General features: G+C 41.9%; 1 protein-coding gene across 2 annotated transcripts in view; it reads right to left on the bottom strand.

Annotated features, from left to right (window-relative positions):
* The window catches only part of WDR25 (WD repeat domain 25), a 180,340-nt gene that overhangs the window by 27,750 nt on the left and 128,055 nt on the right, over positions 1-24,535 (bottom strand). For both annotated transcript variants that reach the window (XM_059723221.1, XM_014596390.3), the window contains one exon: positions 21,907-22,037. In XM_059723221.1, the coding sequence (XP_059579204.1) occupies positions 21,907-22,037 (131 nt within the window). The remainder of the gene's footprint in view (positions 1-21,906; positions 22,038-24,535) is intronic.

Genomic DNA, 24,535 nt, shown 5'->3' with positions numbered 1-24,535 from the left:
GATTTTTCTTTCCATGAAATTTGGGACCAATACAGATAGGGAGGTGAGGCAGAATAAGCAACGGAGACATCATTAAAAAGGATGTTTTTGTAAATCTAGACAAAATGTAATTCACATCCCATATGAAATAGTGGTTTTCGCTTTCCAGTGGTGATATCTACAAATAAATGCATCTCTGGATGTTATTTAATGAGAAACTCAATTTGTTTCCCACTTCACTTAGTCCTTCACAGTAAATCTGTGAAGTGAAAATCTTTTTTGCCAGAGCTATCTTTTTCTCCACCATCATAGCCTTTGGGTGCCTGCCTCAGAAAGAAGCATTGTTCAATCACCAGTATGGGCAATAAGGACAAATGAAGAGAACAATAAAGTAACATTTTGCTTGGTAATTGGGAACTCAGAATACATATATTTAAATTCCACTATAAAGATGTTTTGCAAGAGTAACTAATTGCAATATCCCTGCTAAGATAAGTACTGCTAATTAAACTTGCTTTGTTCTAATGTAGATCATTAATTCATGACATGCCTGAGGATCCCAGCTTAGGCAAAGCTTCAGTCATCTTACTTTGCTAGCTTTAGTTTGTTAATGAAGGCTTTTTCTACTTTTCCATTTGCAGGTTTATTATACATAAGCCTTTGAAAACCTACAGTCCACTTGTTCAATCTAAACACTCTCCGGACACAAAAGAACCACTTTCAAAGGCAGAAACAATGGCTCCTGGTGTCAACAAAATCCAGCATAATAATGCAACTATTTTCTATGGCAGGAGTTCAGGGCTGCAGGCTACCTTCAAGAAAGGTAATTTAAGCAATGAAAGTAGTTTCAAATAGATTCTAATGGTCTTAGTGACCTGAAAAGCAGGAAACAAAACTGAATTAAAGTGTCTTATTTTTCTACTGATAGTCTACAGCATTTCCTTGCATAACAGATCCAATGCACGTAGTACAATTTCATTTCATTTTTAAGAAAGCCCATACCTAAAGTTCTCTGTATACCCCACTCCCTGGCTCTAAGTTGGCGACTTCCCAATTTGCATGCACTCCATAAAGTCAAATTCCTCTGGTTTTATGCAAGGGACAAGAAAGATGCATGATTTTCAGGTCAAGTCATTGCCCCGAGATGAGGGAAACGTGAGATCCAAACCTAGCACTACCACAGAGTGTGTGTGACCTAGGACAAATCATTAATCAATCTATCCCTCAGTTCTTCATGTACTGTAATCCAAATGGTTTAGAATATAGGCTTTTTGGGGCAAGGACTGTCTCCTGTCTCTCAAAGTGAGTGTAGAAAGTGCCCAGCCCAAATGGGGCCCTAATCTCAGTTGGGTCTTCTAAAAACATGTTTACACCACAGTGATCACATCCTGGCCAGGCCATTCCTGAGCACAACCACGCACCTACTCCTTTACCCATGCTGGAGGCTGTAAATGAGAGGAACACTGGAAACAAACCCTGGTCATGTCCAGTTCACTCCCCCTTTCAGCATCCACTGTCTGCCACCGTGCAACACAGGATACTGAGCAAGAAGTACCTGTTGTTTGACCCAGTAAATGGCTGTTCTTCTGTTCTTATGTCTCAAGAGCAGCCACAGAGGAATACCCCAAAAAGGTCTCAATAGAATATTTCATAGTTTGTAGTATGCTTGAGGGAACAACTGAGCAGGGATTGCCCAGTAAAAGCTTATCCTGGAAACCTGGGTAGCAAGCTGTTGGCATGCTCTGAGGTACTATAATAATACAAATCATAACAGGATAGAAGAGTTTTCTCCAGTAAAATAAGTCATTTGGCTTCAATTATAGTACAAATGAAATCATAATTTAGCACAATTAAAATAATATACTCTCATAAATTGAAATGTTTCAATTCAATCACATGCTGTATATCACTAGATTTTCCTGTGTTCATTTGTGGCTGCTAAATACTATTTGCTTTATCAACCTCTCATGAACACCTAAGACTCAAATGGAGCAATTTATAAAGAGCAAATGAACAAATGACAAAACCAATTATGTATCTTTTCTCAATCTAGAAAATTTAAATGGTAATATTAATTACTGAAACAGATAACAATCTCATTGGGTAGAAAGGCCAAAACAGTGGGTCTTCGTTTCCCAAAAAGCAAGTTTCTTTCAGCTAGAGAACTATGCCAAAAGCCCAGGACTGCTCTTTCTCTGCATCAGTGGTCCTCAATCTTTTTGGACTTAGGGACCCCTCACTAGAGTCAAATCACTTCTCCCTAACTTTTGTAAATTGAATAACACCTGATTTCAAAAACTAATTTACCTGTTACAGTACTTACCTGCCTGTGCTTACCTACTTAATTTATCTGCTTCATAGATTATAGAAGTAGGATCGGAGGGGTCCTTGGACCGATACTCTTCAATGTCTTCATCAATGACTTGGACGAGGGAGTGAAGTGTACTCTGTCCAAGTTTGTGGATGACACAAAACTGTGGGGAGAAGTGGACACGCTGGAGGGCAGGGAACAACTACAAGCAGACCTGGACAGGTTGAACATATGGGCAGAAAACAACAGAATGCAATTCAACAAGGAGAAATGCAAAGTGCTGCACCTAGGGAGGAAAAATGTCCAGCATACCTACTGCCTAGGAAATGACCTGCTTGGAGGCACGGAAGCGGAAAGGGATCTTGGAGTCCCAGAATATGAGTCGTCTCATGTAGAGGTGTGACGAAGTCATCAGAAAAGCCAATGACACTTTATTGTGCATCAGCAGATGCATGACGAACAGAACCAAGGAGGTGATACTTCCCCTCTATCGGGCGCTGGTCAGACTACAGTTGGAGTACTGCATGCAATTTTGGGCACCACACTTCAAGAGGGATGTGGATAACCTGGAGAGGGTCCAGAGAAGGGCCACTCATATGGTTAAGGACTTGCGGGCCAAGCCCTATGAGGAGAGACTAGGGCACCTAGACCTCTTCAGCCTCCGCAAGAGAAGGTTGAGAGGCGACCTTGTGGCTGCCTATAAGTTCATCATGGGGGCACAGAAGGGAATTGGTGAGGCTCTACTCACCAAGGCGCCCCTGGGGGTCATAAGAAATAATGGCCATAAGTTAGCAGAGAGCAGATTTAGACTGGGCATTAGGAAGAACTTCTTCACAGTTATAGTAGCCAAGGTCTGGAATGGGCTCCCAAGGGAGGTGGTGCTCTCCCCTACCCTGAGGATCTTCAAGAGGAGGTTAGATAGGCATCTAGCTGGGGTCATCTAAACCCAGCACTCTTTCCTACCTATGCAGCGGGTCGGACTCGATGATCTACTGAGGTCCCTTCTGACCCTAACATCTATGAATCTGAGCAGATCATCTGGTCCAACCCTTTGCACTGGGCAGGAATGCATACAGGGCTCTTATGACCCCTACTAAGTTTAAGCTCAAATGACCCCAGCTAGGTAGTTATCAAGCCTCCTTTTAAAGACCCCTAAGGTAGAAGCCAGGACCACTTCCCTTGGAAGCTGGTTCCAGATCCTAGCCACCCTGACTCTGAAGTAGCGCTTCCTGATGTCTAGCCTGAACCTACTCTAACTCAATCAACCTGTGGCTGTTGTTCCTTGTTACTCTGGGAGGTGCTCAGGGGAACAGGGTCTCACCCAATCCCCTCTGGTCCCCCTGGTAAGTTTATAGACAGCCACTAGATCCCCTCTCAGCCTTCTCTTGTGAAGGCGGAACAGGTTCAGGTCCTGTAGCCTCTCCTCATAGGGCCTGCCCTGCTGCCCCTGACCATGCAAGTGGCCCTCCTCTGGACCCTCTCGATGCTCGTCTCAACCCTCCTGAAGTGCAGTGCCCAGAACTGGATGCAGTACTCCAACTGCGGCCTGACCAGTGCCGCATAGAGGGGGAGGATCACCTCCTTGGACCTGCTTGTGATGCATCTGTGGATGCATGACAAAGTGCGGTTAGCCTTGCTGACCGTCCTCACATTGGCGGCCCATGTTCATTTTAGAATCACTGATGACTCCAAGATCTCTTTCTGCCATCGTACTTTCAAGAAGGGAGTTCCCCAGCCTATAGGCATGCTGCTGGTTCTTCCTGCCTAAGTGCAGTACCCTGCACTTGTCAGTATTGAATCCCATCCTATTCACATTTGCCAACTCCTGTAACCTGTCCAGGTCCAGTTGTATCCTGTCCCTCCCTTCTAGCATGCCCACCTTGCCCCAAATCTTGGTGTCGTCAGCGAATTTGAACAGGGTGCTTTTCACCCCCTTGTTTAAGTCGCTGATAAAGAAATTGAACAGTGTGGGCCCAAGGACCAAGCCCTGCCCACATCCCTCCAGGTCAAATGGCCTCATTCCTTGCAGCACCCTTGAAAGGATCTGCTGGCACCCCTGGGGGCCCTAACACCCTGGTTGAGAATCACTGCTCTATATGCTATTGAAGGTATTTTATTTGGACTTTTCTCTCTTGATTGGGCACTTTGAACTGCTGAGTTTTTTTTATTCCTTTCTGTTTTAGTATTAAAGATCCAGACTACAAAGGCATGTTAAGCACTTTAAAAATGCAGATATTGATAGTGAAGACAGTTAAGCTTAATCTTGTATTCATGGCTAAATGTTTGTAGGTCACAGAGGCTGCAAAAACAAGACACTTAGTTTACTTCAAAAGAAAGGGAGTTTCAAATCACTTCAAAAGGCAAGAGGATCCTAAGGATTTTCTTTGAAAAGAAAACAAAATCTGATGGAGAGTATTTTACTGTCCCTGTTCTGTATTTTACAAAAAAATCATACCCATTCAATGTCCATTAGACAAAATCGCATTCTACACTTGTGGGACACATGTACAACTGTATTATTACCTACAGACCTCTCTCAACCAGGAGGTGCTCAGGAACCAGTAGTCCTGAATAACTCCATGTGTGCATGCTGATGATGACACAGTTAACCCAAACAGGAACAAAGCCTCCTTCCTTGTTCCAGAACAAGGATGAGCACATTGTTCCTGAACAGCTCCCAATGTAGACAAGCTTCAAGATTCTGATGCTGCAGGCTTGCTCTATCATACTTGCTGTTCCTATAGAATCATAGAAAATTAGGGTTGGAAGGGACCTCAGGAGGTCATCTAGTCCAACTGCCTGCTCAGAGCAGGACCAGCCCCAACTACATCATCCCAACCCAACCAAAGCTTTGTCTAGCCTGGTCTTAGAAACTTCCAAGGATAGACATTTCACCATCACTCTAAGTAACCTGTTCCAGTGCTTTACTACCCTCCTAGTGAGAAAGTGTATCTTAATATCTAAGCTAAACTTCCCTTGCTTCAACTTGAGACCATTGCTCCTTGTTCTGTCATCTGGTATCACTAAGAACAGTCTAGTTCCAATAAACTATAACTAGTAAATAATTTACTGCTGTGCATTAAACAATGGTACCTGCAACTGCTTCGCCTTTCATAGGAGATAATGGTCACAGGATTTTTCTCGACTGGTGAAAAAGGAATAGTATTTGTGTGTTCTAAGGCATCACATAAAAAACTAAAACATTGCATTGTCCTATTAAAGATGACCTGAATATGACCTGAATATGCATTGGCCGTTTCTATAGAAACGGCAGGAGTACAAATATCTCCATCAGTTTATACAGTCTTTGTTTGCACTTAAATGCCATTCAGAGATAGCTATACTAAAGGTCTCCAAAATACACACTTCATAAAAGGAGTGCGGCTCATCATAAAGCAACTGCATTAGAATGTTTCCAAGGAAACAAATGCACTTCATTTGTACTCTAAAAATTCATTAGATTAGAACAGTTCTTTAATGAGACTCAAATATGGAAAACTGTAATAATATGTTATGAATAGTATCCCTCTTTTACACATAGCGTTTGATGAAAATAACTTAAATTTCAAAAGTATAACTTGCATTGTTTCACAATATCATAGAACTAAGAAATGGAAAAGGCTGACTAGTCTGTCCTTTACTCAGCTCAAAGAATTGTTCCTTACAGTGGGTTTTCTAATGGTTTTTCTGGGCTAGTTTTAAAAGGTCCTAAATATCACAGATTTTTTTTTTCTAATTTTGCATTTATTCAGCCTAACTTTTCCCTCTGAATTTCATCCCATTCATCCTAGGTATGTCCCAGGTGCATTTAAGATCATTATTTTGTATATAATTTACACAGTCTTTGGGGTTAGATTATTACTAGTGCTGAGGAACATGGAACTGACCCAGGAAGGGACCTTCTGGGTCACCAAGTCCAGACCTTTCCCATCAGACAGCCACATCATATCATCTATTCTATAAATTGTTCAAGTTTTGAGTTAAGTGTTTTGCCTCCAGTACCCTGGCTGGAAGATTTTTCAAAACCCTCACAGCTCTGAAAACTAGCAAACTTTCAATGACCAACTAAAATATGACCATGACCAGTATATACTTGTTTCTTCTTGTGCCAGTTTTGCCCTTCAGCTGGAAAAGGTATTCTCCTTCCTCGGTGGTTAGCCTATGAAGTTTTAGACAGCATCCAATCTAATGTCAGGCCTGATTTTGGAAGATGAAACAAGCCACGCTCTTTCAGTTTATATACAGATTAGCAAGCTTCTCCATTCCCCTGATTATGCTACAGCCTCTGTCTCTATTACCTCAGTTTTTTTAACATGGGTGACCAGAGTTGTATGTAGAATTCCAGATGAGCCCTCATCAGATATTTTGTACCATGACATTAAACAGCCTTATCCCCACTAAACATCTCTCTCTCAATACATCCTAAAATGACATTTGCCTCTTTCCTCGCTGCAAGGCATTAGTGATAACCAATGATCCCAGTTTTCTCTGTTAAAAAATCCCAAATTCTCTGACAAAAAACCCCCAAATTCTCTGATTTTAAACTCCCAAATCCACAATTTTCCACAATTAAACATGCATATGCACATACATCTGTATTAGGAGTGTGCAAAGTAGGCAGTATTTGATTTGGACTCAGCCCGTTTCGGGGGACAGTGATTCAATTACCTGATTCAGATCACTGTCCCAATTCCATTTGGCCAAATCTGAATCTGAAGATTCAATTCCAATTTGGAGAATCAGCGATTCAGCCATAGACACAGCTTGATATGCCTTTTCTACATACCTCTAGGTACCAGGTCCGGCTTGTGAACACCGAGATAGTGGGGCAGATGGAGCATCCCACAGGAGCGCGGGGGGGTACCTGATTAATGGGTCTCCTGATTCAATTCACCAAATTGGGCTGAATCTCCTCCAAATCAAATCAGCGACTGAAGCTTCGCAGAGCCTTAATATGTATGTGTATGTATGTATCAGTTGAACATAAATGTGATATTGATTTATTTACAATTCTCAAGCAATTTGGAAGTCTACCACTGCTTCAATATTATAATAAGATAAATTCTAAATACCTATATATTTTGATGTTTGATTTCGGCTTTTTATCAGAAAAAAATCAGAGCTCCCCCTGTCCCCTTTGCTCACCAGGATACAGGTCCAGCTGCAGCTGTCCTTCCCACAACTTTGTAGCTCTGAGCAGCCCTGATGTGCCAGTGCCCCTCACTCCCAACCCACAGTCCCCTTCCCCCCACCCCTCCAGCCCTGCCAGAGGGGGCTCCCAGCTACCAGGACTATAGGATCAGGGCCAGAACCTGCAGTCCCTACCCCCACCCCAGCAGTGCCAAAGCCCTGGCTACTGTGCTAAGGAGGCAGCAGGTTCTGTGGCTGGAACAGTGGGGAGGCTGGCCCCCTTCCCCAACCCCCTTGCAGGCCACAGCCAGTGAGTCTTGTGGGGCAGGGGAGCATGCAGGCTGCCCACTGCAGGGTTCCCTGCCCTGCTGCCTTCTCCCTGGACGCCTCTGCAATCCATCAGGTAGGACCCAGCATGGGAAGGCAGAGAGGCTCAGTGCTGCCACTGATACGTGGTACCCCCTGTATCCTGCTCCCCCCAGCCCCAAGCTGCCCCTTGCAGGCTGGAACTCTGCCAGCCTGCAAGGGGAAACTTGCTGTTTTCCACATTTTTCTCCTTTCAGGGAGAAAATTCACATTTTTCCACACCAAACGGAAAATCCAAATCCCTGCTGATAATCAAAGTCATCCTGTAGCCGATTCCTATAGCCAGGTCGTTCTCCTCCTGAATTATAATACTAAAGAACAGCTCATTGATAGCAAAAAATATTTTATTAGTTGCAAAATACACACCTTTGCATTTAATGCTAATAACTTTGACCCCACTTCTATTACTCTTGTTCTTAAGGTTATGCAGCTTTTCCTATGATATTCTGATCCTTTGATCCTCCTGGCCAGTGTAGGGCCGGATCTGGTAGGCAGGCAGCATGTGGCTGGATTATGATGGTGGGCAGCCAGACTGGGGTGGTAGGAGGTATGTAGCTGCTTTGGGGCAGTGAAGAATCAGGCTGAGCTGAGTTGTTTGTCTATACAGAAAGAAATAGGCTACATTTGTTAAATGGAGATAAGAAATTACTTCACCTCCAATTTAACTAGACAACCCTAGAAAGAACTGTCTGATTCATTGAGCCATTAGATATCAGTTTGTTTTTTAAAAAAACGAACATTTATATGACTTTAGGAGCCTGTGTTTACAGTATTTAAATGGATAGAGTTAATTTGTAGAGAAGGGTTTAGGAAATTCTTACAGTATTTGGTGGGTTACCTTTTTTAATAAAAATAGTGATTTCTTGACTTTATAATATATGGTATAATTCATTGTATAAGGTATTGTATAGTGCAGGGGGACTCCCTCACCTTTCAACATATCAAATCTGGACTCTTTATGCAGTGAAACCAGTATGTGTAAATAAAATTCTTCAGCTTAGCTTGACAGTTCAGAATAGTCAGTCTCTGGAGACAGGTAGACACTTCAGCTCAGCTGGAAGCAGTATCAGTTCAAGGTGGTATTATAGATGAAGCTTTGTTGTGATATTACCACTGTGTTCCCCTAGGAACCTAAAGAAAACCATTTAACATAACATTCAGCTGCAATAATTCTGTTGTTGAGATTACAAGGAATCCTTGATGCCAGGTCTTGATTCTACTCAGCTGACTCCAGGAAGCCACCACTCTTGTCAGGAAAAACTCCATCAATGTTATCTGACTGTTAGTATTGTTCAGGGGTTAGGTGTTACCAATCACATCAGGCTGCCTCAGTTTGGATGGCCCACAAGCATGTTGTCATGTACAGATGTTCAGGATTTTTCTCCAAGGGCAAAAATGGCCACTCTGGGAGAAACATAACCTGAGTTAAATCACTCCCAGGAGAGTTTCTTCTGGAAGAATAAATGGCTGTACATGTTCCCTTCTGAGAGAAGCCACAATACAGTACTCCAACATCCAGGGTGCTTTTGTCCTGCCCACCCCACCACAGGAAGACACTTTGTTGCTCACTAGACTGCAATGCTCCAGCCAAGCTGGGAGCAGAACACACCTCCTTCACTATCTACACATTGTGCTACAAAGAGAGACAGGCTGATCCTGAGAAGTCTGGGCAAGCCAATTAGGACTACCCTATGTACTGCTGCTGTCTACCTCTAGGCAGACTGAGGGAGCCTGCAGAGCACTTGAGATGCATGCATAGGGTCCCCCCTGGCTGTACAGCATCAGTAGTGCAAGCAGACTATTTAGGGCCTCAGCGTTTGAATGATTGTTTGGACACCTCCAGGTAAGATCTTCTACCTGGAGAACAAACCCATGAGAACACTCTCTGATTATTTGAATATGTGTATGCAGCAATAAGCTTATATACTGAAAAGAAAATCTCAGGACTAGATTCTGGCATCTTTATTCATGTTGAGTAAAAACTTACCCTACAATTTGCAATCAATAGGCCCCACCGGGAATGGAGGGTGCCGGATAACAAAATATGCCAGATAACTGAGCGGCCCAAACAGGCATCTTTGCCTGTTCGGGCCACTGCCTGTCCCGCCGCATCTAGGTTGTCACTGCCCCTCCCACTGAGTCACCGCCCCTTCCGCCACATCGCCGCCCCTCCTGTGGGCCCCGAGGGACAGGAAGGGGAGACTCACGCAGCCTGTTATGCCCCCAGGCCATGGGGACTTGGCAGCACAGGCTGCTTTCCCCTGGGCTGTGGGTGCTCTGTGAAACTGGAAGTGCCACAGTGGGCACTTCCGGTTTCACTTTTCCCCTACAAGCTGGCATGCTGGTTAATAGAGCATGCCGGCTTGTAAGGTACCAGTTAACACAGCTTTTGCTGTACTTACCATGAGAAAGGTAACAAAGTCTAGCCTTTTACTGTTTCATAGGTTTTCTGATATTGTATAAACTTATGGCCTATCTTTGAAAACTCATGGTGATCAGGAAAGGTCCTGGATGACTGCAAAAGGGCAAATATTGTGCCTATATTTAAGAAAAAGGAGGAGGAGGATCCAGGGAGCTACAGATCAGTCAGCCTACCTCAGTCTCCAGAAAAATCATGAAGCAGGTCCTCAAGAAATCCATTTCTAACCACCTGGAGGAAAAGAAGGTGATTAGGAACAGTCAGCATGGATTCAGTAAGGGCAAGTCATGCCTGACCAACCTGATTGCCTTCTATGATGAGATGACTAGCTCTGTAAATGTGGGAAGAGCAGTGGATGTGATATACCTTGACTTCAGTAAGGCTTTTGATATGGTCTCCTAAAACATTCTTGTAAGCAAGCTAAGGAAGTATGGGTTAGATGAATGAACTATAAGTAGGGACCTACCTAGCATGCAGTGAGGGAAAGCAATTTTTGTGGCTTGGTCACAGCCCAAAGAGCCAATTTTGTGGTCATTTTGCAGCAGCCCTGCCGCTCAGCACTGACTGGCAGAGAGGCCCCAGGGGGAAGAAGGGACAAGGGGGCAGCCACCATCTTGACTGCTGGCTGCCCTTCATACAGCCCCACCCCTTGACTCTGAGAGGCACAAAGGGGCAGCTTCCATCTGCCATCTTTTTATTTTGGTTGATTTCCTTGGAAATCACAACCAATGCCATTTTTCACAGTGATTGTAGAGACTGCCATTTTTCATGGTCTCTATGAAAATCCCAAAACCACAATTTAATTAGGTCCCTAATTTTAAGGTTAATAGAAAACTGTCTGGATTGTTGCACAAAGGGTAGTAAACAATAGCTCAATGTCTAGTTGGCAGCTGGTATCAAGTGGACTGTCCCAGAGGTCAGTCCTGGGGCTGGTATTGTTCAATATCTTCATCAACCATCTGGAAGATGGGATTGAGTGCACCTGCAGCGAATCTGTGGATAACGCCAAGTTAGATAGAGTAATAGATATGTTGGAGGGTAGGGCTAGGATTCAGAGTAACCTAGACAAACTGGAGGACTGGACCAAAAGAAATCTCATGAAGTTCAATAACAACAGGTGCAAAGTCCTGCACTTAGGATGGAACAATCCCATGCACTGGTACAGGCCTGGGGGTTACAGAGGACAATAAGCTGAATATGAGCTGACGCTGTGCCCTTGTTGTAAAGAAGGTAACAGCATACTGGGATGCATTAGTAGAAGTATAGCCAACAGATCAAGGGAAGTGATTATTTCCCTCTATTTGGCACTGGTGAGACCATACTTGGAGTATTCTGTCTGGTTTTGGACACCGCCCCCACCCCCCTCACCGCACTACAGAAAGAATGTGGACAAACTGGAGGGAGTCCAATGGAAGGCAACAAAAAATGGTTAGAGGACTAGGGAATGTAACTTATGAGGGAAGGCTGAGAGAACTGGGTTATTTAGTCTAGAAAACAGAAGACAGAGGGGAGATTTAATAGCAGTGTTCAACTACCAGAAGGGTGATTATAAAGAGGATGGAGCTAGACTATTCTCAGTGATGGCAGATGACAGAACAAGAAGCAATGGTCTCAAGTTGCAGCAAGGAAAGTTTAGGTTCGATTAGATATTAGGAACAACTTTCTCACAAAAGCACTGGAACAGGCTATCCAGAGAGCGTACGGAATCTCCACCTTAGAGATTTTTAAGACCTGGATAGACAAAGCTTTGGCTGGGATGATGTAGTTAAAAATGGCCCTCCTTTGAGCAGGGGGTTGGACTAGATGACCTCCTGAGGTCCCTTCCAACCCTAACTTTCTATCATTCTGTGAATGCCTTTCCTTCTTATTAACAAACTTACTGTCTCTGTTGGTCCCAGTTTCAATGTTTTAAAGAATACATTTAGCCAGATGTTATATTCTGCTACTTTTAGAACTTACAAAAATGCTGGAGTTCCTCTTTCCTCTTACAGTTCCTCTTTCCTGAAGCAAATTAATTCTTGAATAATTACTGGTTAATAATAATTTATACTTACTGATAATATTTCTTGTTAAAAGCATTTTTGTCATAGCTATTATATACAGCCTCAGCTAATATTTTCCTTATAATTCTTTCTCTGTCTCCCTGATCATTTAGGTTGCTTTCCTCTGTACTCTGTCCAATGTGCCAGTATTCTTGCAACACTGTCCCAGTGCTTAACCCAAATTTCCAAGTGAGGTATTAAATACATTTCCTATAAGGAAAATGCTGGCTATCCTGGTCAGTTGGCCCTAGAAATTTAAATGTAATGACCACTAAACCTGAGCTTTCAATGGGAAAGTAACATGACTCAAACCCTTGATTTATAGTGTTCATTATATTGACAAAACCTGCTATAAGAGATGTGATGAAGAAAACATTAAGAAAATTCATTGCTTCACCCTTACAGCTATACATTGCTCCTCCAACTTGTATGACAAGTTAAACCACCTGAAAAACCAATTTGAGGCAAAAAGGACCAAAGCTGCAGCAAATTTTTCAGAGCACAATTACCACAAAAAGATCTTGTAATGATTTGGGATAAAAGCACTAGAGAGAGATTAAGAATGTTTTCATAACCATTAACAAGGAAAATGCCCCAGCCATCAGTTTAAGTTAAAAGTAAATAACACTAATTACAATAGAACACGATATAAAATATTAGGCACCACACTTCATCAAATATGATCGTTAAGAATATATAATGACATAGGCGACACAAGTGCTGCCAGTTGGGGGGGGAACAACTGCACCACCACCACAGTGGAGGGGCACAACTCCATGCAGCTGCTTTTGCCAGGTGCTGGCTCCAGCCAGACTGCAGCCCCATGTCTGTACCCTGCCCTGGGCACAAAAATCTGGGGGAGGGGAACATGCCTCCCTTGTGCCCCCTGGCCTGTCACCAACGTATGATGGAAAACAAAATAAGAGAATGCTTAGTGCATCATGTGAATAAAGATAATAATATAGGGGTGGAAATGGATTAATTTAAAGGAATCTGCTGAAATTGCAAATGATGTGGAGAAGCAAGCGTTAAATATTGATGATTCATGTCTAATCAACACACTGTTTTATGGCAGAAGAATTTACAGATTATTTTTCAACAGTGGTGTATACCTTTATTCAAAAGATATTAGATATTATGTTACATAGGGAAGGTAGTAAAGCACTGGAACAGGCTACCCAGAGAGGTGGTGGAAACTCCATCCTTGGAAGTTAAGACCCAGTTACACAAAGCTTTGGCTGGGATGATCTAGTTGGGGCTGGTCCTGCTTTGAGCAGGGGGTTGGACTAGATGTGACCTCCTCAGGTCCCTTCCAACCCTAACTTTCTATCATTCTATGATTCTAAGTGGAAGCTTACGGCCAATCAAAACCACACAAATAATCCTAATTTTTTCTGTTATCACACTGCTCGGGCAGATAAGTCTCTATGGCACCATTAAGTTATGACTACCAATATAGCACCCAGTGCGCATACATTCTCCAATGATTCACAACATTATATTTTAACATCAATATAATTTTAGGCTCCTAAAAAATAATGGATGTAATTGATATATAGGTATCTCCAAGGAAAATATACAGGATAAACAGGATATTGTTACTGTATCCTTTAGCATTGTTGTATAGGCAGGGAGGTAAACTACACTGCTGTTTTTAATCAATCACAGTAAGTATAAAGTTTATAGTTTTAAAATTAACAAATATGAAAGCAAAAATGTCAATATCTGCTTCTGGCCCAAAGCTTTTCCTTACGCTTTCAAAGGTAATTAATTGCTATGTTTCCCAAATGCTTAAACAAGTTGTTTCCTGACTGAAGACATTCTACACAAATCAAATTTTGTCTCAAGAAACTGAGATGATAATTGTTTCTAAAAGCTGTACCAATAAAGAGCAGGTATAAAACAGACAATCATGTTCCCTTGTATCAATTTGTCATTGAGCCCAAAACCTGGATCAGAAACATAGTCAATTTAATGTGTCAGAATATACATTCATTTATAGTTTAGGAATTGGATTACTGCCTTGCAACATAGTAGAAAGTTAGTATTGTCCATTGATTCGAGTGGACGTACAGAAAAGTGGTGTGCAGAATCTCTCACCATCTTTATGTTTTGCCTGAAGATCAGCCTATGAGGACAACAACACGTTATTCACAGTTCAGCAATCTGTTAGTTAAGAAACCTTCTAAACAGAACTCCAGCACCAAGAAAGAAAATGTGTGATCAGCTAGGCAAATAGTAATATGTCATTCAGCTAGTCTGAACGTCAAGGTATGCCGCCTGTTTTTTTTTGTTTTATTATTATTATTATTATTATTACGGCGTATTGTGTTAACCCAGAAGTTGGCAAGGCACAGCCTGATTCTGGCCACAAAGAGACTGCATCTGGCCTATGTTTTACTACTGATGCCAATCTTCTGCTGCAACCCAGCTGTCAGATCTGGCCCACACTCCTTTCCACATTTTACTTGGTGGTGGTGGCAGTCCTTCAATATGAAGATGAGTCTTCCAGTAAATAGAGAAGTCATCACTGAGTCTGGAGATGGCTGTATAGGCTGATCCAAGATCAACCTATAAAGGACAACAAATGCCTAGTTTGACTGCAGATATGGCAAATAGTTCCAGAAGGAAGGAATGGATCCTGGTGATGTCAGGTCACAGCTCTTAACCTTTGTTTCTCTCATCTATCTGCCTCCATAATGAGGCAAGTTTGCTAAAAATGATCAATGCCTTAGGTACAACATGGCACTATTGGGGACTACTTGGTGCTCAAGTCTCCCAGGCATTGATGCTAAAATTTCATTTCTTAAGATATCCTTGAATCGCTTCTTTTCCCCACCTGTACAGTGGTGACCCTCAGTGAGTTGGGAGTACAGGAACTGTTTCAGCAACAGGTTACCAGGCATCCTTATGATCTGTCCTGTCTAATGTAGTTGATACTATATAAACTTGGCTGCAATACTGGCGGTGCTTGCTTGAGCCTAAAGGCTGGTGTTCATTCTTCTGTCCTTCCAGTTGATAGAGGATTTTCCAAAAACATCACTGATATGTTGTTCCAGTTTCACAACCATACAACAGGGTAGGAATGACAACAGTTTGGTAGACAAGAAGTTTGGTTTGGGCCCTGATGTCATGATCATTGGAGATAGGGTTTCGAAAACGTCCCCCTTCTCTATTAGAACTGGAGTCAAGCAAGGATGCGTGATTGAAACAACCCTCTTTTCAATTTATACTTTAGCTATTCTGCATTTCATTCTTGACAGACTTCCACCTGGAGTCAGCATCCACTGTCACATGGACGAGAATCTGTTTAACATCAACAGGTTACATTCCAAATCCAAGATAACCAACACCTCCATACTGATCTTCAATACACTGACTTTGTCATATGTGCTGACTCAATTGAAGAGCTCCAGGTCACTCTTGACTGCTTCTGTGAAAAATATGAAATGCTTGAGCTCACTGTCAACTTCATGAAAACCAAGATACTTTATCAACCCAAACCAACCAGCTGCATGTCCACATATTACTATTAGAGGGTGGTTCTTGAAGAATGTTGAAGATTTCCGCTACCTGGGTAGCCACATTTCTGAAAAAGGAAACAGAGATGATAATATTCAACACCAGATACAATCTGGCAGTGCTACTTTTGGACATTTTATTGACAGCTGACTGGTCCGCTGTAGTTAGCTACCTGCCCCTACTCCATGCAGATAACTGATTGTTCCCCTCTCTCTAACTGTAACCTCTGCTCACCATCTACTCCCTACTGAAATAGTCACTGCAAAATGTCCATCACTACAGTTTTTAGTGGCACATCTTTCAGTGAAGACAGTGTGAAGGGGGCAAGAGGACAGCTTTCCACACATCGCAGGGACGTATGGACAGCAGGACATTGGCAGTCAGCAGCAAAGGCTGGATCACAAGGGGTGGCCCACCATTAGTTACCAATGCCTGGCAAAATGAACAACAATAGCAGCAGCTATTCAGAAATTAGAGGTACATTAGAGAGGTCAATAATGATACTGGGGCTTTGACTTTGGCTAAGCCTAGGTCACTAAGATTTAAATCCTATCCATTGTATTCAGGGTTCACTTCCTTAAACAGCAGGCTCACTGAGTCCCTGAATCGCTTAGGAGAGCAACACATTTCAAAACATGGTCTGGGCACATTGTTTAAAAAATGCACATCAAAGGCTAGCGAATCTCAACTGAAACTTTATTTTATGAGAAGTTCAATAAGGCAAGCGTCCAACTAAAATGATTCAGGGGAACAAAGCAGGTGACACTGCCAAATGCTTCCAGTGTTCCACCTACTAAAGACACCATGCTGGATACTCAAGGACTGAAGGCTTTTTTGTCCCAGGATCCTAAACCTTCCCTTAAGCAAATACAGGAGAAGTTAGCTCCTATGGCAGCCCTAGGAAGGAAGGAAGTGAGCTCCAAGACTGCCTTTAGACATTAGTCTACTTCTCAAGTATCAAAAAAAGCAGGTTTGAAACCCAGACACATGAAGTGAGGTACAGATCAGCAAGAATGGCACCAGGTAAAAGGCTGGACTCAAAAGTGACACATCATTGTTCAGAAAGACTATTGAGAAAGCAGCCACTGATACCAATGTCTAAAGCTCTGGACATACAGACTTACAGATTCTTCAACTCTTCAAGGAGTTGCAGCTCAAAAAGGAATTTCATAAAAAGTGGAAATTTGGTAATAGGTACTAGGAAAGACTGTCACGTGGACATGCAGGGAGAAAATTAGGATGGCCAAGGCACAATTTGAGATGCAGCTGGCAAGGAACGTAAAAGGGAGTCTACAGGTACATCAAGAGGAAGACCAGAGATTCCACAGGTTCCTTGTGGAATGTGGAAGGCAATCGGATCACAGATGATGTAAAGAAGGCTACGGTATTTAGTGCCTTTTTGCTTCAGTTTTTACAAATAGAGACAACAACCAGCTGAGAAGAACAGTTGGCAGCAGAGATAGGAAAGGAGACAAACAACCTAGAGCAGTGGTTCCCAACCTGCGGTCCACATGCAGCCCAGTCAGCACACTGCTGCAGCCCATGTGACATCCTGATAAAAAAGTAAAGACATTTGACAATGTAGAAATGAGAGGTATTATAGAATATTGATTGGTATTGCATTACTGTCAGATAACAGATACAAAACATTTTTAAATAGATACACAGGAAGTAAGTTGTGTAGGTGTGGCCCACAACACATTGGGAGTTGTAAGTGTGGTCCCACTATGGCAAACAGGTTGAGAACCACTGGACTAGAGTAATTACAGAATGGGTTAGGAATTACTTAGAGGAGTTAGATGCTGCCAATTTGGCAGGGCTGGATGAGAAGCATCTGAGGATACTGAAAGAACCAGCTGAGGAAATTTCAGAGCCATTTGGTATGGTATCATTTAACAGGAAGAGCAAATACAGTGCCCGTCTTCAAGAAGGAGGAAGAAGGAGGATACGGGGAATTACAGATGAAGGCTTTTGGCACTGTCTCCCATGATAGTCTCATTAACAAGCTAAGGAAATACAAACTATGAAAGTACTGTAAGGCAGATACATAACTGGTTGGAAAGTCACGCTCGGTGACTAGTCCTCACTGGCTCAATATCTAGTTGGGAAAAAGTATTATGTCAGGTTCCCCAGGGTCTGTCCTGGGCCCAGTATTGTTTAAGACATTCATTAATGATTTGAATTATGGGATTGATAATGCACGCTTAGCAAATCTGTGGATAACACCAAGTTGGGTAGAATTGCAGACACGCCAAAGGGAAGGGGGCTCACATCCAGAACAACCTGGATAGACAGGATTGCCCATAGGCAATCAGATGAGATTCCACACGAACCAATGCAAAGTCCTGCACTTGGAACAGAATAACCTCGTGTACAGATACACACTGGGGAACGACTGGCTAGGCTTCAGTACTGCAGAGAAGGATCTAGGGGTTAGAGTGACCCATAAGCTGAATATCAGCCAATAGTGTGTTCTTGTTGCAAAAAAAGGCAACAGCATCCTGGGTTATTCTCATAACAGTCACTTGCAAATCAAAGCAAGTGATTCTTCCACTCTGTTCAACACTGATGAGGCCTCACCTGGAAGACTGTATCTAGTTTTGGGCCCTCATGGTTCTTTGGGTAGATGTGATATCTTTTAGTAGACCAACTAAAAAGTTGGAAAAAAAGTTCTTTGCAAACTTTCAGGCACAAACACCTTTCGTCAGGCACAGGCAGATTCTGCTGGTGCTATGTTTTCTCCAAGTTAGAAAAGAAGCTGGTGTTATGTGTTCTCCAACGTAGTTTTGGGCCCCACATTGACAGACTGGTAAGAGTCCAGCACAGGACAACAAAAATTATCCAGAAGCCTGGAAGATAAGACTTATGGGGAAAGGCTGAAAGATCTAGGGACATTTAGCATAGAAAAGAGAAGACTGAAGGGGGATTTGATAAGAACCTTCAAATACCTGAAGGTCTATTACAGGGAGGCTAGAGATGCTCTTTTCTCTTTGGCTGTAGGAGACAAGACTAGGAGCAAGCAGCATTAGGGGAAATTTAGGTTTGAGATTAGGAGGAACTTTGTGACTCTGAGGGTGGTCAAGCATTGGAACAGGTTACCTAGAGAAGCTGTAGAATCTTTATCCTTGGAAACTTTCTAAAGCAGGTTATACAGACGCTAGACATGGATGATTTAATCTGGGATGATCCTAGCTTGAGCAGGGGGCTGGACAAGATGACTCTTCCAGCTCTGCTTTCCTATGAACTTAAATGTACCCAAAAGCTTGTCTAACATCTCTCCCAACTATACAATTGGTCCAATACAAGATATTACTAAGCATCCTTGCTAATTGCTTCAGTGTTATTAAAAAATAACAATAGTTCATCTTTGTTGGCTGGTGTTGTATGTGAACCTTTATCTACATGTTTGGTTGTTTTGAGGAAATTAAGTTCTCCAAATGTCTGCAGCAGTTCAGGGAACAGAGACATGAAGTCAAATCTGTTGTGAGACTACTGTATCATGAGCAAAATTAGTATAACAGAAATGTGTGTGTGAGGAGAGATCAAATTAATTAACTGAGCAATTAACCAAGTGACTTTTACCTTTCCATATTTTCCAACATTGGGAACTCCCCAGATGAACTTTATACCTCCAACAGCATCTACAAAAGTCCTGAATATTGCTTTTCAGCAGAAGGAAGTCTGGGATCCATAACAGACACCTCCCTGAATCTGTGGTCATATAATTTGATACAGCTATTCCCCTGGTTCCACAAATTCCCAGTGTTCTGCTGAAGATGAAAGAAGGCAATGCACTAGTTATCCTTGTAAGTCAAGCACAGTCTTACAGATTTTGGTTTGCAGATCTGCTACATCTGTCCAATCACCGTTTCACAACTCTACTGTAGCAGAAACACAATCTCTTTGAATTGTGGGCTATTTCTGCATTCAGAATCAAAGTTCTTCTATGTGCCTACATGGATGCTATGTGGATGACAGTAGTGAACAGGAACAGCTTTGCGAAATAAGGAACATTTTGATTCACAGTAGAAAACCTTTGACTGGGCACCTATGACAAAGCAGGAACATTTCTCCCATTCGGTTACCTCTCAAGACTCTGGTCCACTTAAAGCATTGATCCCAGCTGGTTTGGAGTATCAGGTGTTTTTACAGCATTCAGGATTGCCATTAAGCTCTATTACAATTCACTGAACAGCAATATCAGTTTACCATCAGCCAGTATGAGGCCCATCTGTTTCTTCCCATCAAACGGCTCATAAATTTTTAAAAGAAATGTTGCACATGTTCCATTTCTTAAGCAAGATTCCATCATTGTGGAAACTAAGTCTGGTATTATATTACTTAATGAAACTGTTCTTTGAGTCACTAGAGCCTTACATTGCCTATCAATATAAGCCAGGTATCACATTAGTAAGAGAAGTGAGCGAGATATAAACTTTCATATCAAATCCTTTTTCTACAGTTTTTCCATGAAACCATGGTAGCTAGGAGAGATCAGCCTAAATTTATCCTATAAGCGGTATCAGATTTTCATATCGCTCGGAATGTGTTTTTACTGATACATTTTCCCAGACCTCATGTATGTGGGGTGAGTTAAGAGAAATGCTAAAAGAGTAATCTTATATTCCCTTAATAGAATGAAATCCTTTTACAAGTCATTCAAAATTTTCCTGGCACTTGGTGACAGATCCAAAAAATTCAATATACATTGCCAGTTGTTTAAGGACAACATGCAACTTTAATTAGGCAATTCTTTCAACTACTATTTGAGCTTGTTAGACAAGAGTGCAAGCCATGTCACCAGAGTGCTTTATTTGAAGTCCCCATAGCTGAAATATACAGAGCAGCTACACAAAGCTCAGTTACTACATTTACTATCCATTACTCTCTAGTTACAGCACTGAGGTCAGACAAAGAGATGGAAAGCAGCTCTTTAATCTGTATTCAGATGAAGCTCTACTTCAACCGCCATGAAGGGCAAACAGCTATATAACTAGCACAAGCAGGATCCACAAGCCCAGGGACTGAAAGAAGAAAAGGATACTTCCTTACATTTATTATAACTATAGTTCTTCAAATTGTTCTGTATACATAGATCCTATGACCTGCTCTTCCATCCCCCAACTTGTCATCTGAATTCTGGGTGGAGAAGAAAGCGAGCAGCAGTTGGAATCACTAGGCCCTTTATACCCTTGGATTTGGGGGGAAAACATGAAAGCATACAGAGCCATGTGTGAGCCTTCATGAACACTTGTGGATAAAAACACTCCAAACATATTCAGAAGGTGAATGCAAATCGTGAGTGGGATCCACGTGCATAGCTTACCACACAAGGAATTGTAGTTACTATAAAGGTAAGTAACCATCTTTCACCACCAAATTATCCAGTTAATTCAGTTGAACCAGTTATCAGGTGATAAAACTAAAGTAAAATAAGGTAAGTTGTATACACAGTTCTTTAACAGCGCTGCAAATACAGTACAGAAAGAATCACTTAACTTCCAAATGCAAAGAAGCCAGAAATGGGAAGAAGAGATCTCAGAATAATGTCTCATCCAAAGACAGTTATGTTTAACAGTTCAGAATTCATTAGTACTGCACAGCAAAGTCAATGTGGGGCACATCCTAACTCCTACGGTAAAACTTGAACACTTGACAGTCTGACACACAAAACAGTCAAAGATGCAAACAAGAATATTGTAGAGTTTCTAAAAAAACTCAACAGATAAATGCCCTCCAAAAACAGTTTTACTTCTCAGTAAATTAGAGACTACATTGTCATATTTTTATCACCTATTCACCAATACTGATTGGTGAAAACACATCAGTCATTAAATGTCTGACAGCTCAGAGCCTTCAAACACCCACTGTACTGTATAATTCTTAGACGCAGAATCACAGTTTTAAAGAAATAAAATTGTTTTTAAAAAATGTTTTTGCTTTAAAGACAGACAAAATTGGGCACTGACTTACTGTTTGCCTTTCACTCATACCAAGCATGGCTAACAGAAATATTATTTTCCAATTATCGCCCCCCTTGCCAAAAAAAATCCCATTGCCTATCCACATTCCCTACCCTCCTGAATGACATTATAAAATGTTCTGGGGGGAAAAGAAAGGAATGAGAAATTTGTTACCTTACAGTTCCTGATATCCCATGCTTTAACTTCTGGGCCAAACCCTCCGCAAATAAAAATATTAGGATCACTAGGGTGAAACTTCAGTGTGCTGATCCGATATTCATTTTTGCTGGTAAACACCTGTGCCCCTATAATTAAAAAAAGAAAGGAGAGAGAAGGAGAATTTAAAATTTGAACGTGAATAGAAGATGGAATATTTCACTTTCATATTTTTATACTGCAAAGCAAAACAAAACAAAACAAAAAACCCTCCAGTTTGCAAAAGCAAATAGATAAATATGAGCATAATCATAAGTTAAAACATGTGGGATTGTTGTGCCTTAATGAAAAAATAATCTAATTTACTTAATTCCATTTACATGGAATTCATCCTACTCCTGTCCTCGTATGCTGCTTACCAGCAATGCCCCTGCACAGAGAAGAAATACAGGGAGATTATGATGTCACCCATGTGCTCTGGGTAGGTGCTCTACAAAGGTCCAATTAGACTGGGAGGTAGGGGTTAGTTACACAGGTACGTTGGAAGGGTACCTCTTTGTAGAGGAGCTACAGTCATTCTGATGCATATAAGCCAAACCAGTAGCTAGAGAAAAGGCTGCCGTAATAGCATCCCGACAAAAGACCCATCAGTGGCAGATCTTGCAATTCCAGGTCCCAAGCCCCGTTTACTTACTTCAGGTTGTTTACCTGAATGTCACAAAGGAGGGGCAAACTTCACTCTGGAGGCAGGATGCAATTTGAACAGCCTCATACTAAGGCAATAACTGTTCCCATGGATACACTGTTGTCTAAATTTAATTGTGTATGGTAATCTTCACAGGATCCTGTGGCTTAATACTAATTGGCTTGTAAACAACACTTCCAAAGTCATAGAAAATTCAGCCAGACAAATTTGCAGGTTCTATCTCCAGTTCATAGCTGTTATCAAATGAATGGCGCTAATGTCACATTTTGAAATAGTACTATGCACTGAGGTACATTAATTCAAGTTCTCATATTTGTCATTGCATTTTATATTCCACTGAACTGTGTGTAATACCTGCATTAAAAAAAAATGTAATGACCATATACATACAGGATATATTATGTAGCATGAACCAAATACAACAAGGGCTACTGCAGACTTTAAAATAAGATTAGGGCATTATAAAAACATGCATCACTCCAGACATAAAGCAAATAATGGCCTTCCAGACCAGCAAGCTGGCAATCTTTAACAAGCCACAGGCAGGAACAACCCAGCTCCAGTCCAACATGGGTTGAGTGGCCTTAGCGGCACCTCAGTAGCAGGGGGCTTTCCCTGCACTCACACTGGCGCCAGACAGCTGGGATCTGCACCTGTGCCACCATTGCTCCTACTAGCCAGTGAGGAGCTGCACCAGGACCAGGCAGCTACAGACTGCATCCATGCCACTTCTCTCCTTTTCCCTCCTGGCTGTAGCACAGGCACAGCTGTTAACTACCCAGCCCTGGCACAGTCCCCCACCAGCTGGAACCCACCCCCATGCCACACTTGTGGGGAGGAAGGGAGGGAACAGTAGCAGCAAAGGTACAGCTGGAAACTGCCAGGCCCTGGCCCACCTCTTTGTTGCCTAGTCTCAGTGTGAGTGTGGGCATGGGCACAGGCAAAGGCAAAGCCCTCCAGCTGTGCAGACCACAACCAGTCGCTCCCTGGGCCATAAGTTGCAGATCCCTGTTTTAAACCAATTTTAACACAAAATAACCTGACTCACAGTAACTCATGATGTGAACAGCTGGGACAAGGTTCAAAGGAAAATCTAACATACTTGATGTCACTTTCTTGAATTCAGAGGCAATTTGGTTGGTTTTGATACAGGCAGTGGTTGTGGTTCCTTAATCAGGTGAGTCTATTTGACATGGTCGGGATGCCCTACAGACATTGTTCTGGGTGACTCTAGTGTGCTCTCTCTCTCTCTCAGCAAAAACAGAAACAAAACCAAACCCTGTGCTGCTTCCAGTGCCACATGAGATAATGGTTACATATTTTGGTCCTTCTGATAATCCAGGAAAGTTTTTAAGCGAAGCAAAATTTGTTTGGTAATGAGTTTTACTGGACCCACTACACCAGGGGTGTCCAACCTTTTTGAATAAAGACCTCACAGGAAATGTGGTTTAAAATCCAAAATAAAAACAATATATAAGCAAGAATGGAATAATACCAAACAACTAAAATAAACACTTTTGCTTCTACTCACTTCTCAATGAATGAAAGAAGCATAATGCAAGTCGACAGATCAAATGTGGATATTGATTTGGATATTTGGCTGATTTGGTGGCAGCCAAATCTCCGAATCAGATATGGCCAAATCGATTCGGGACAGCAATTCGAATCACCAAATCGAATCACTGTCCCACAAATTGGCTGAATCTGAAGTGAATATTAGTCACTTCACACAGGCCTCCTAAATATATGTCTGAACGCTGACTGGTAAAATAAACCATGAACACTGAATGCTGTAACAACCACAAAAAAGGGAAAAAAGAACAAAAGTTTCATTTCAAGATGTCTACTACTCTGATATCACCAAAGCTTTGCAAATCATTAGAAATAAAACACAGTTATTAATTAATGCTTAATTACAATATATTGTTACTTTAACAACAA

Source organism: Alligator mississippiensis, chromosome 2, assembly GCF_030867095.1.
Source record: "Alligator mississippiensis isolate rAllMis1 chromosome 2, rAllMis1, whole genome shotgun sequence".
In the NCBI taxonomy this organism is placed as follows: domain Eukaryota; kingdom Metazoa; phylum Chordata; order Crocodylia; family Alligatoridae; genus Alligator; species Alligator mississippiensis.
This window is presented reverse-complemented; position numbering and strand designations above follow the sequence as displayed.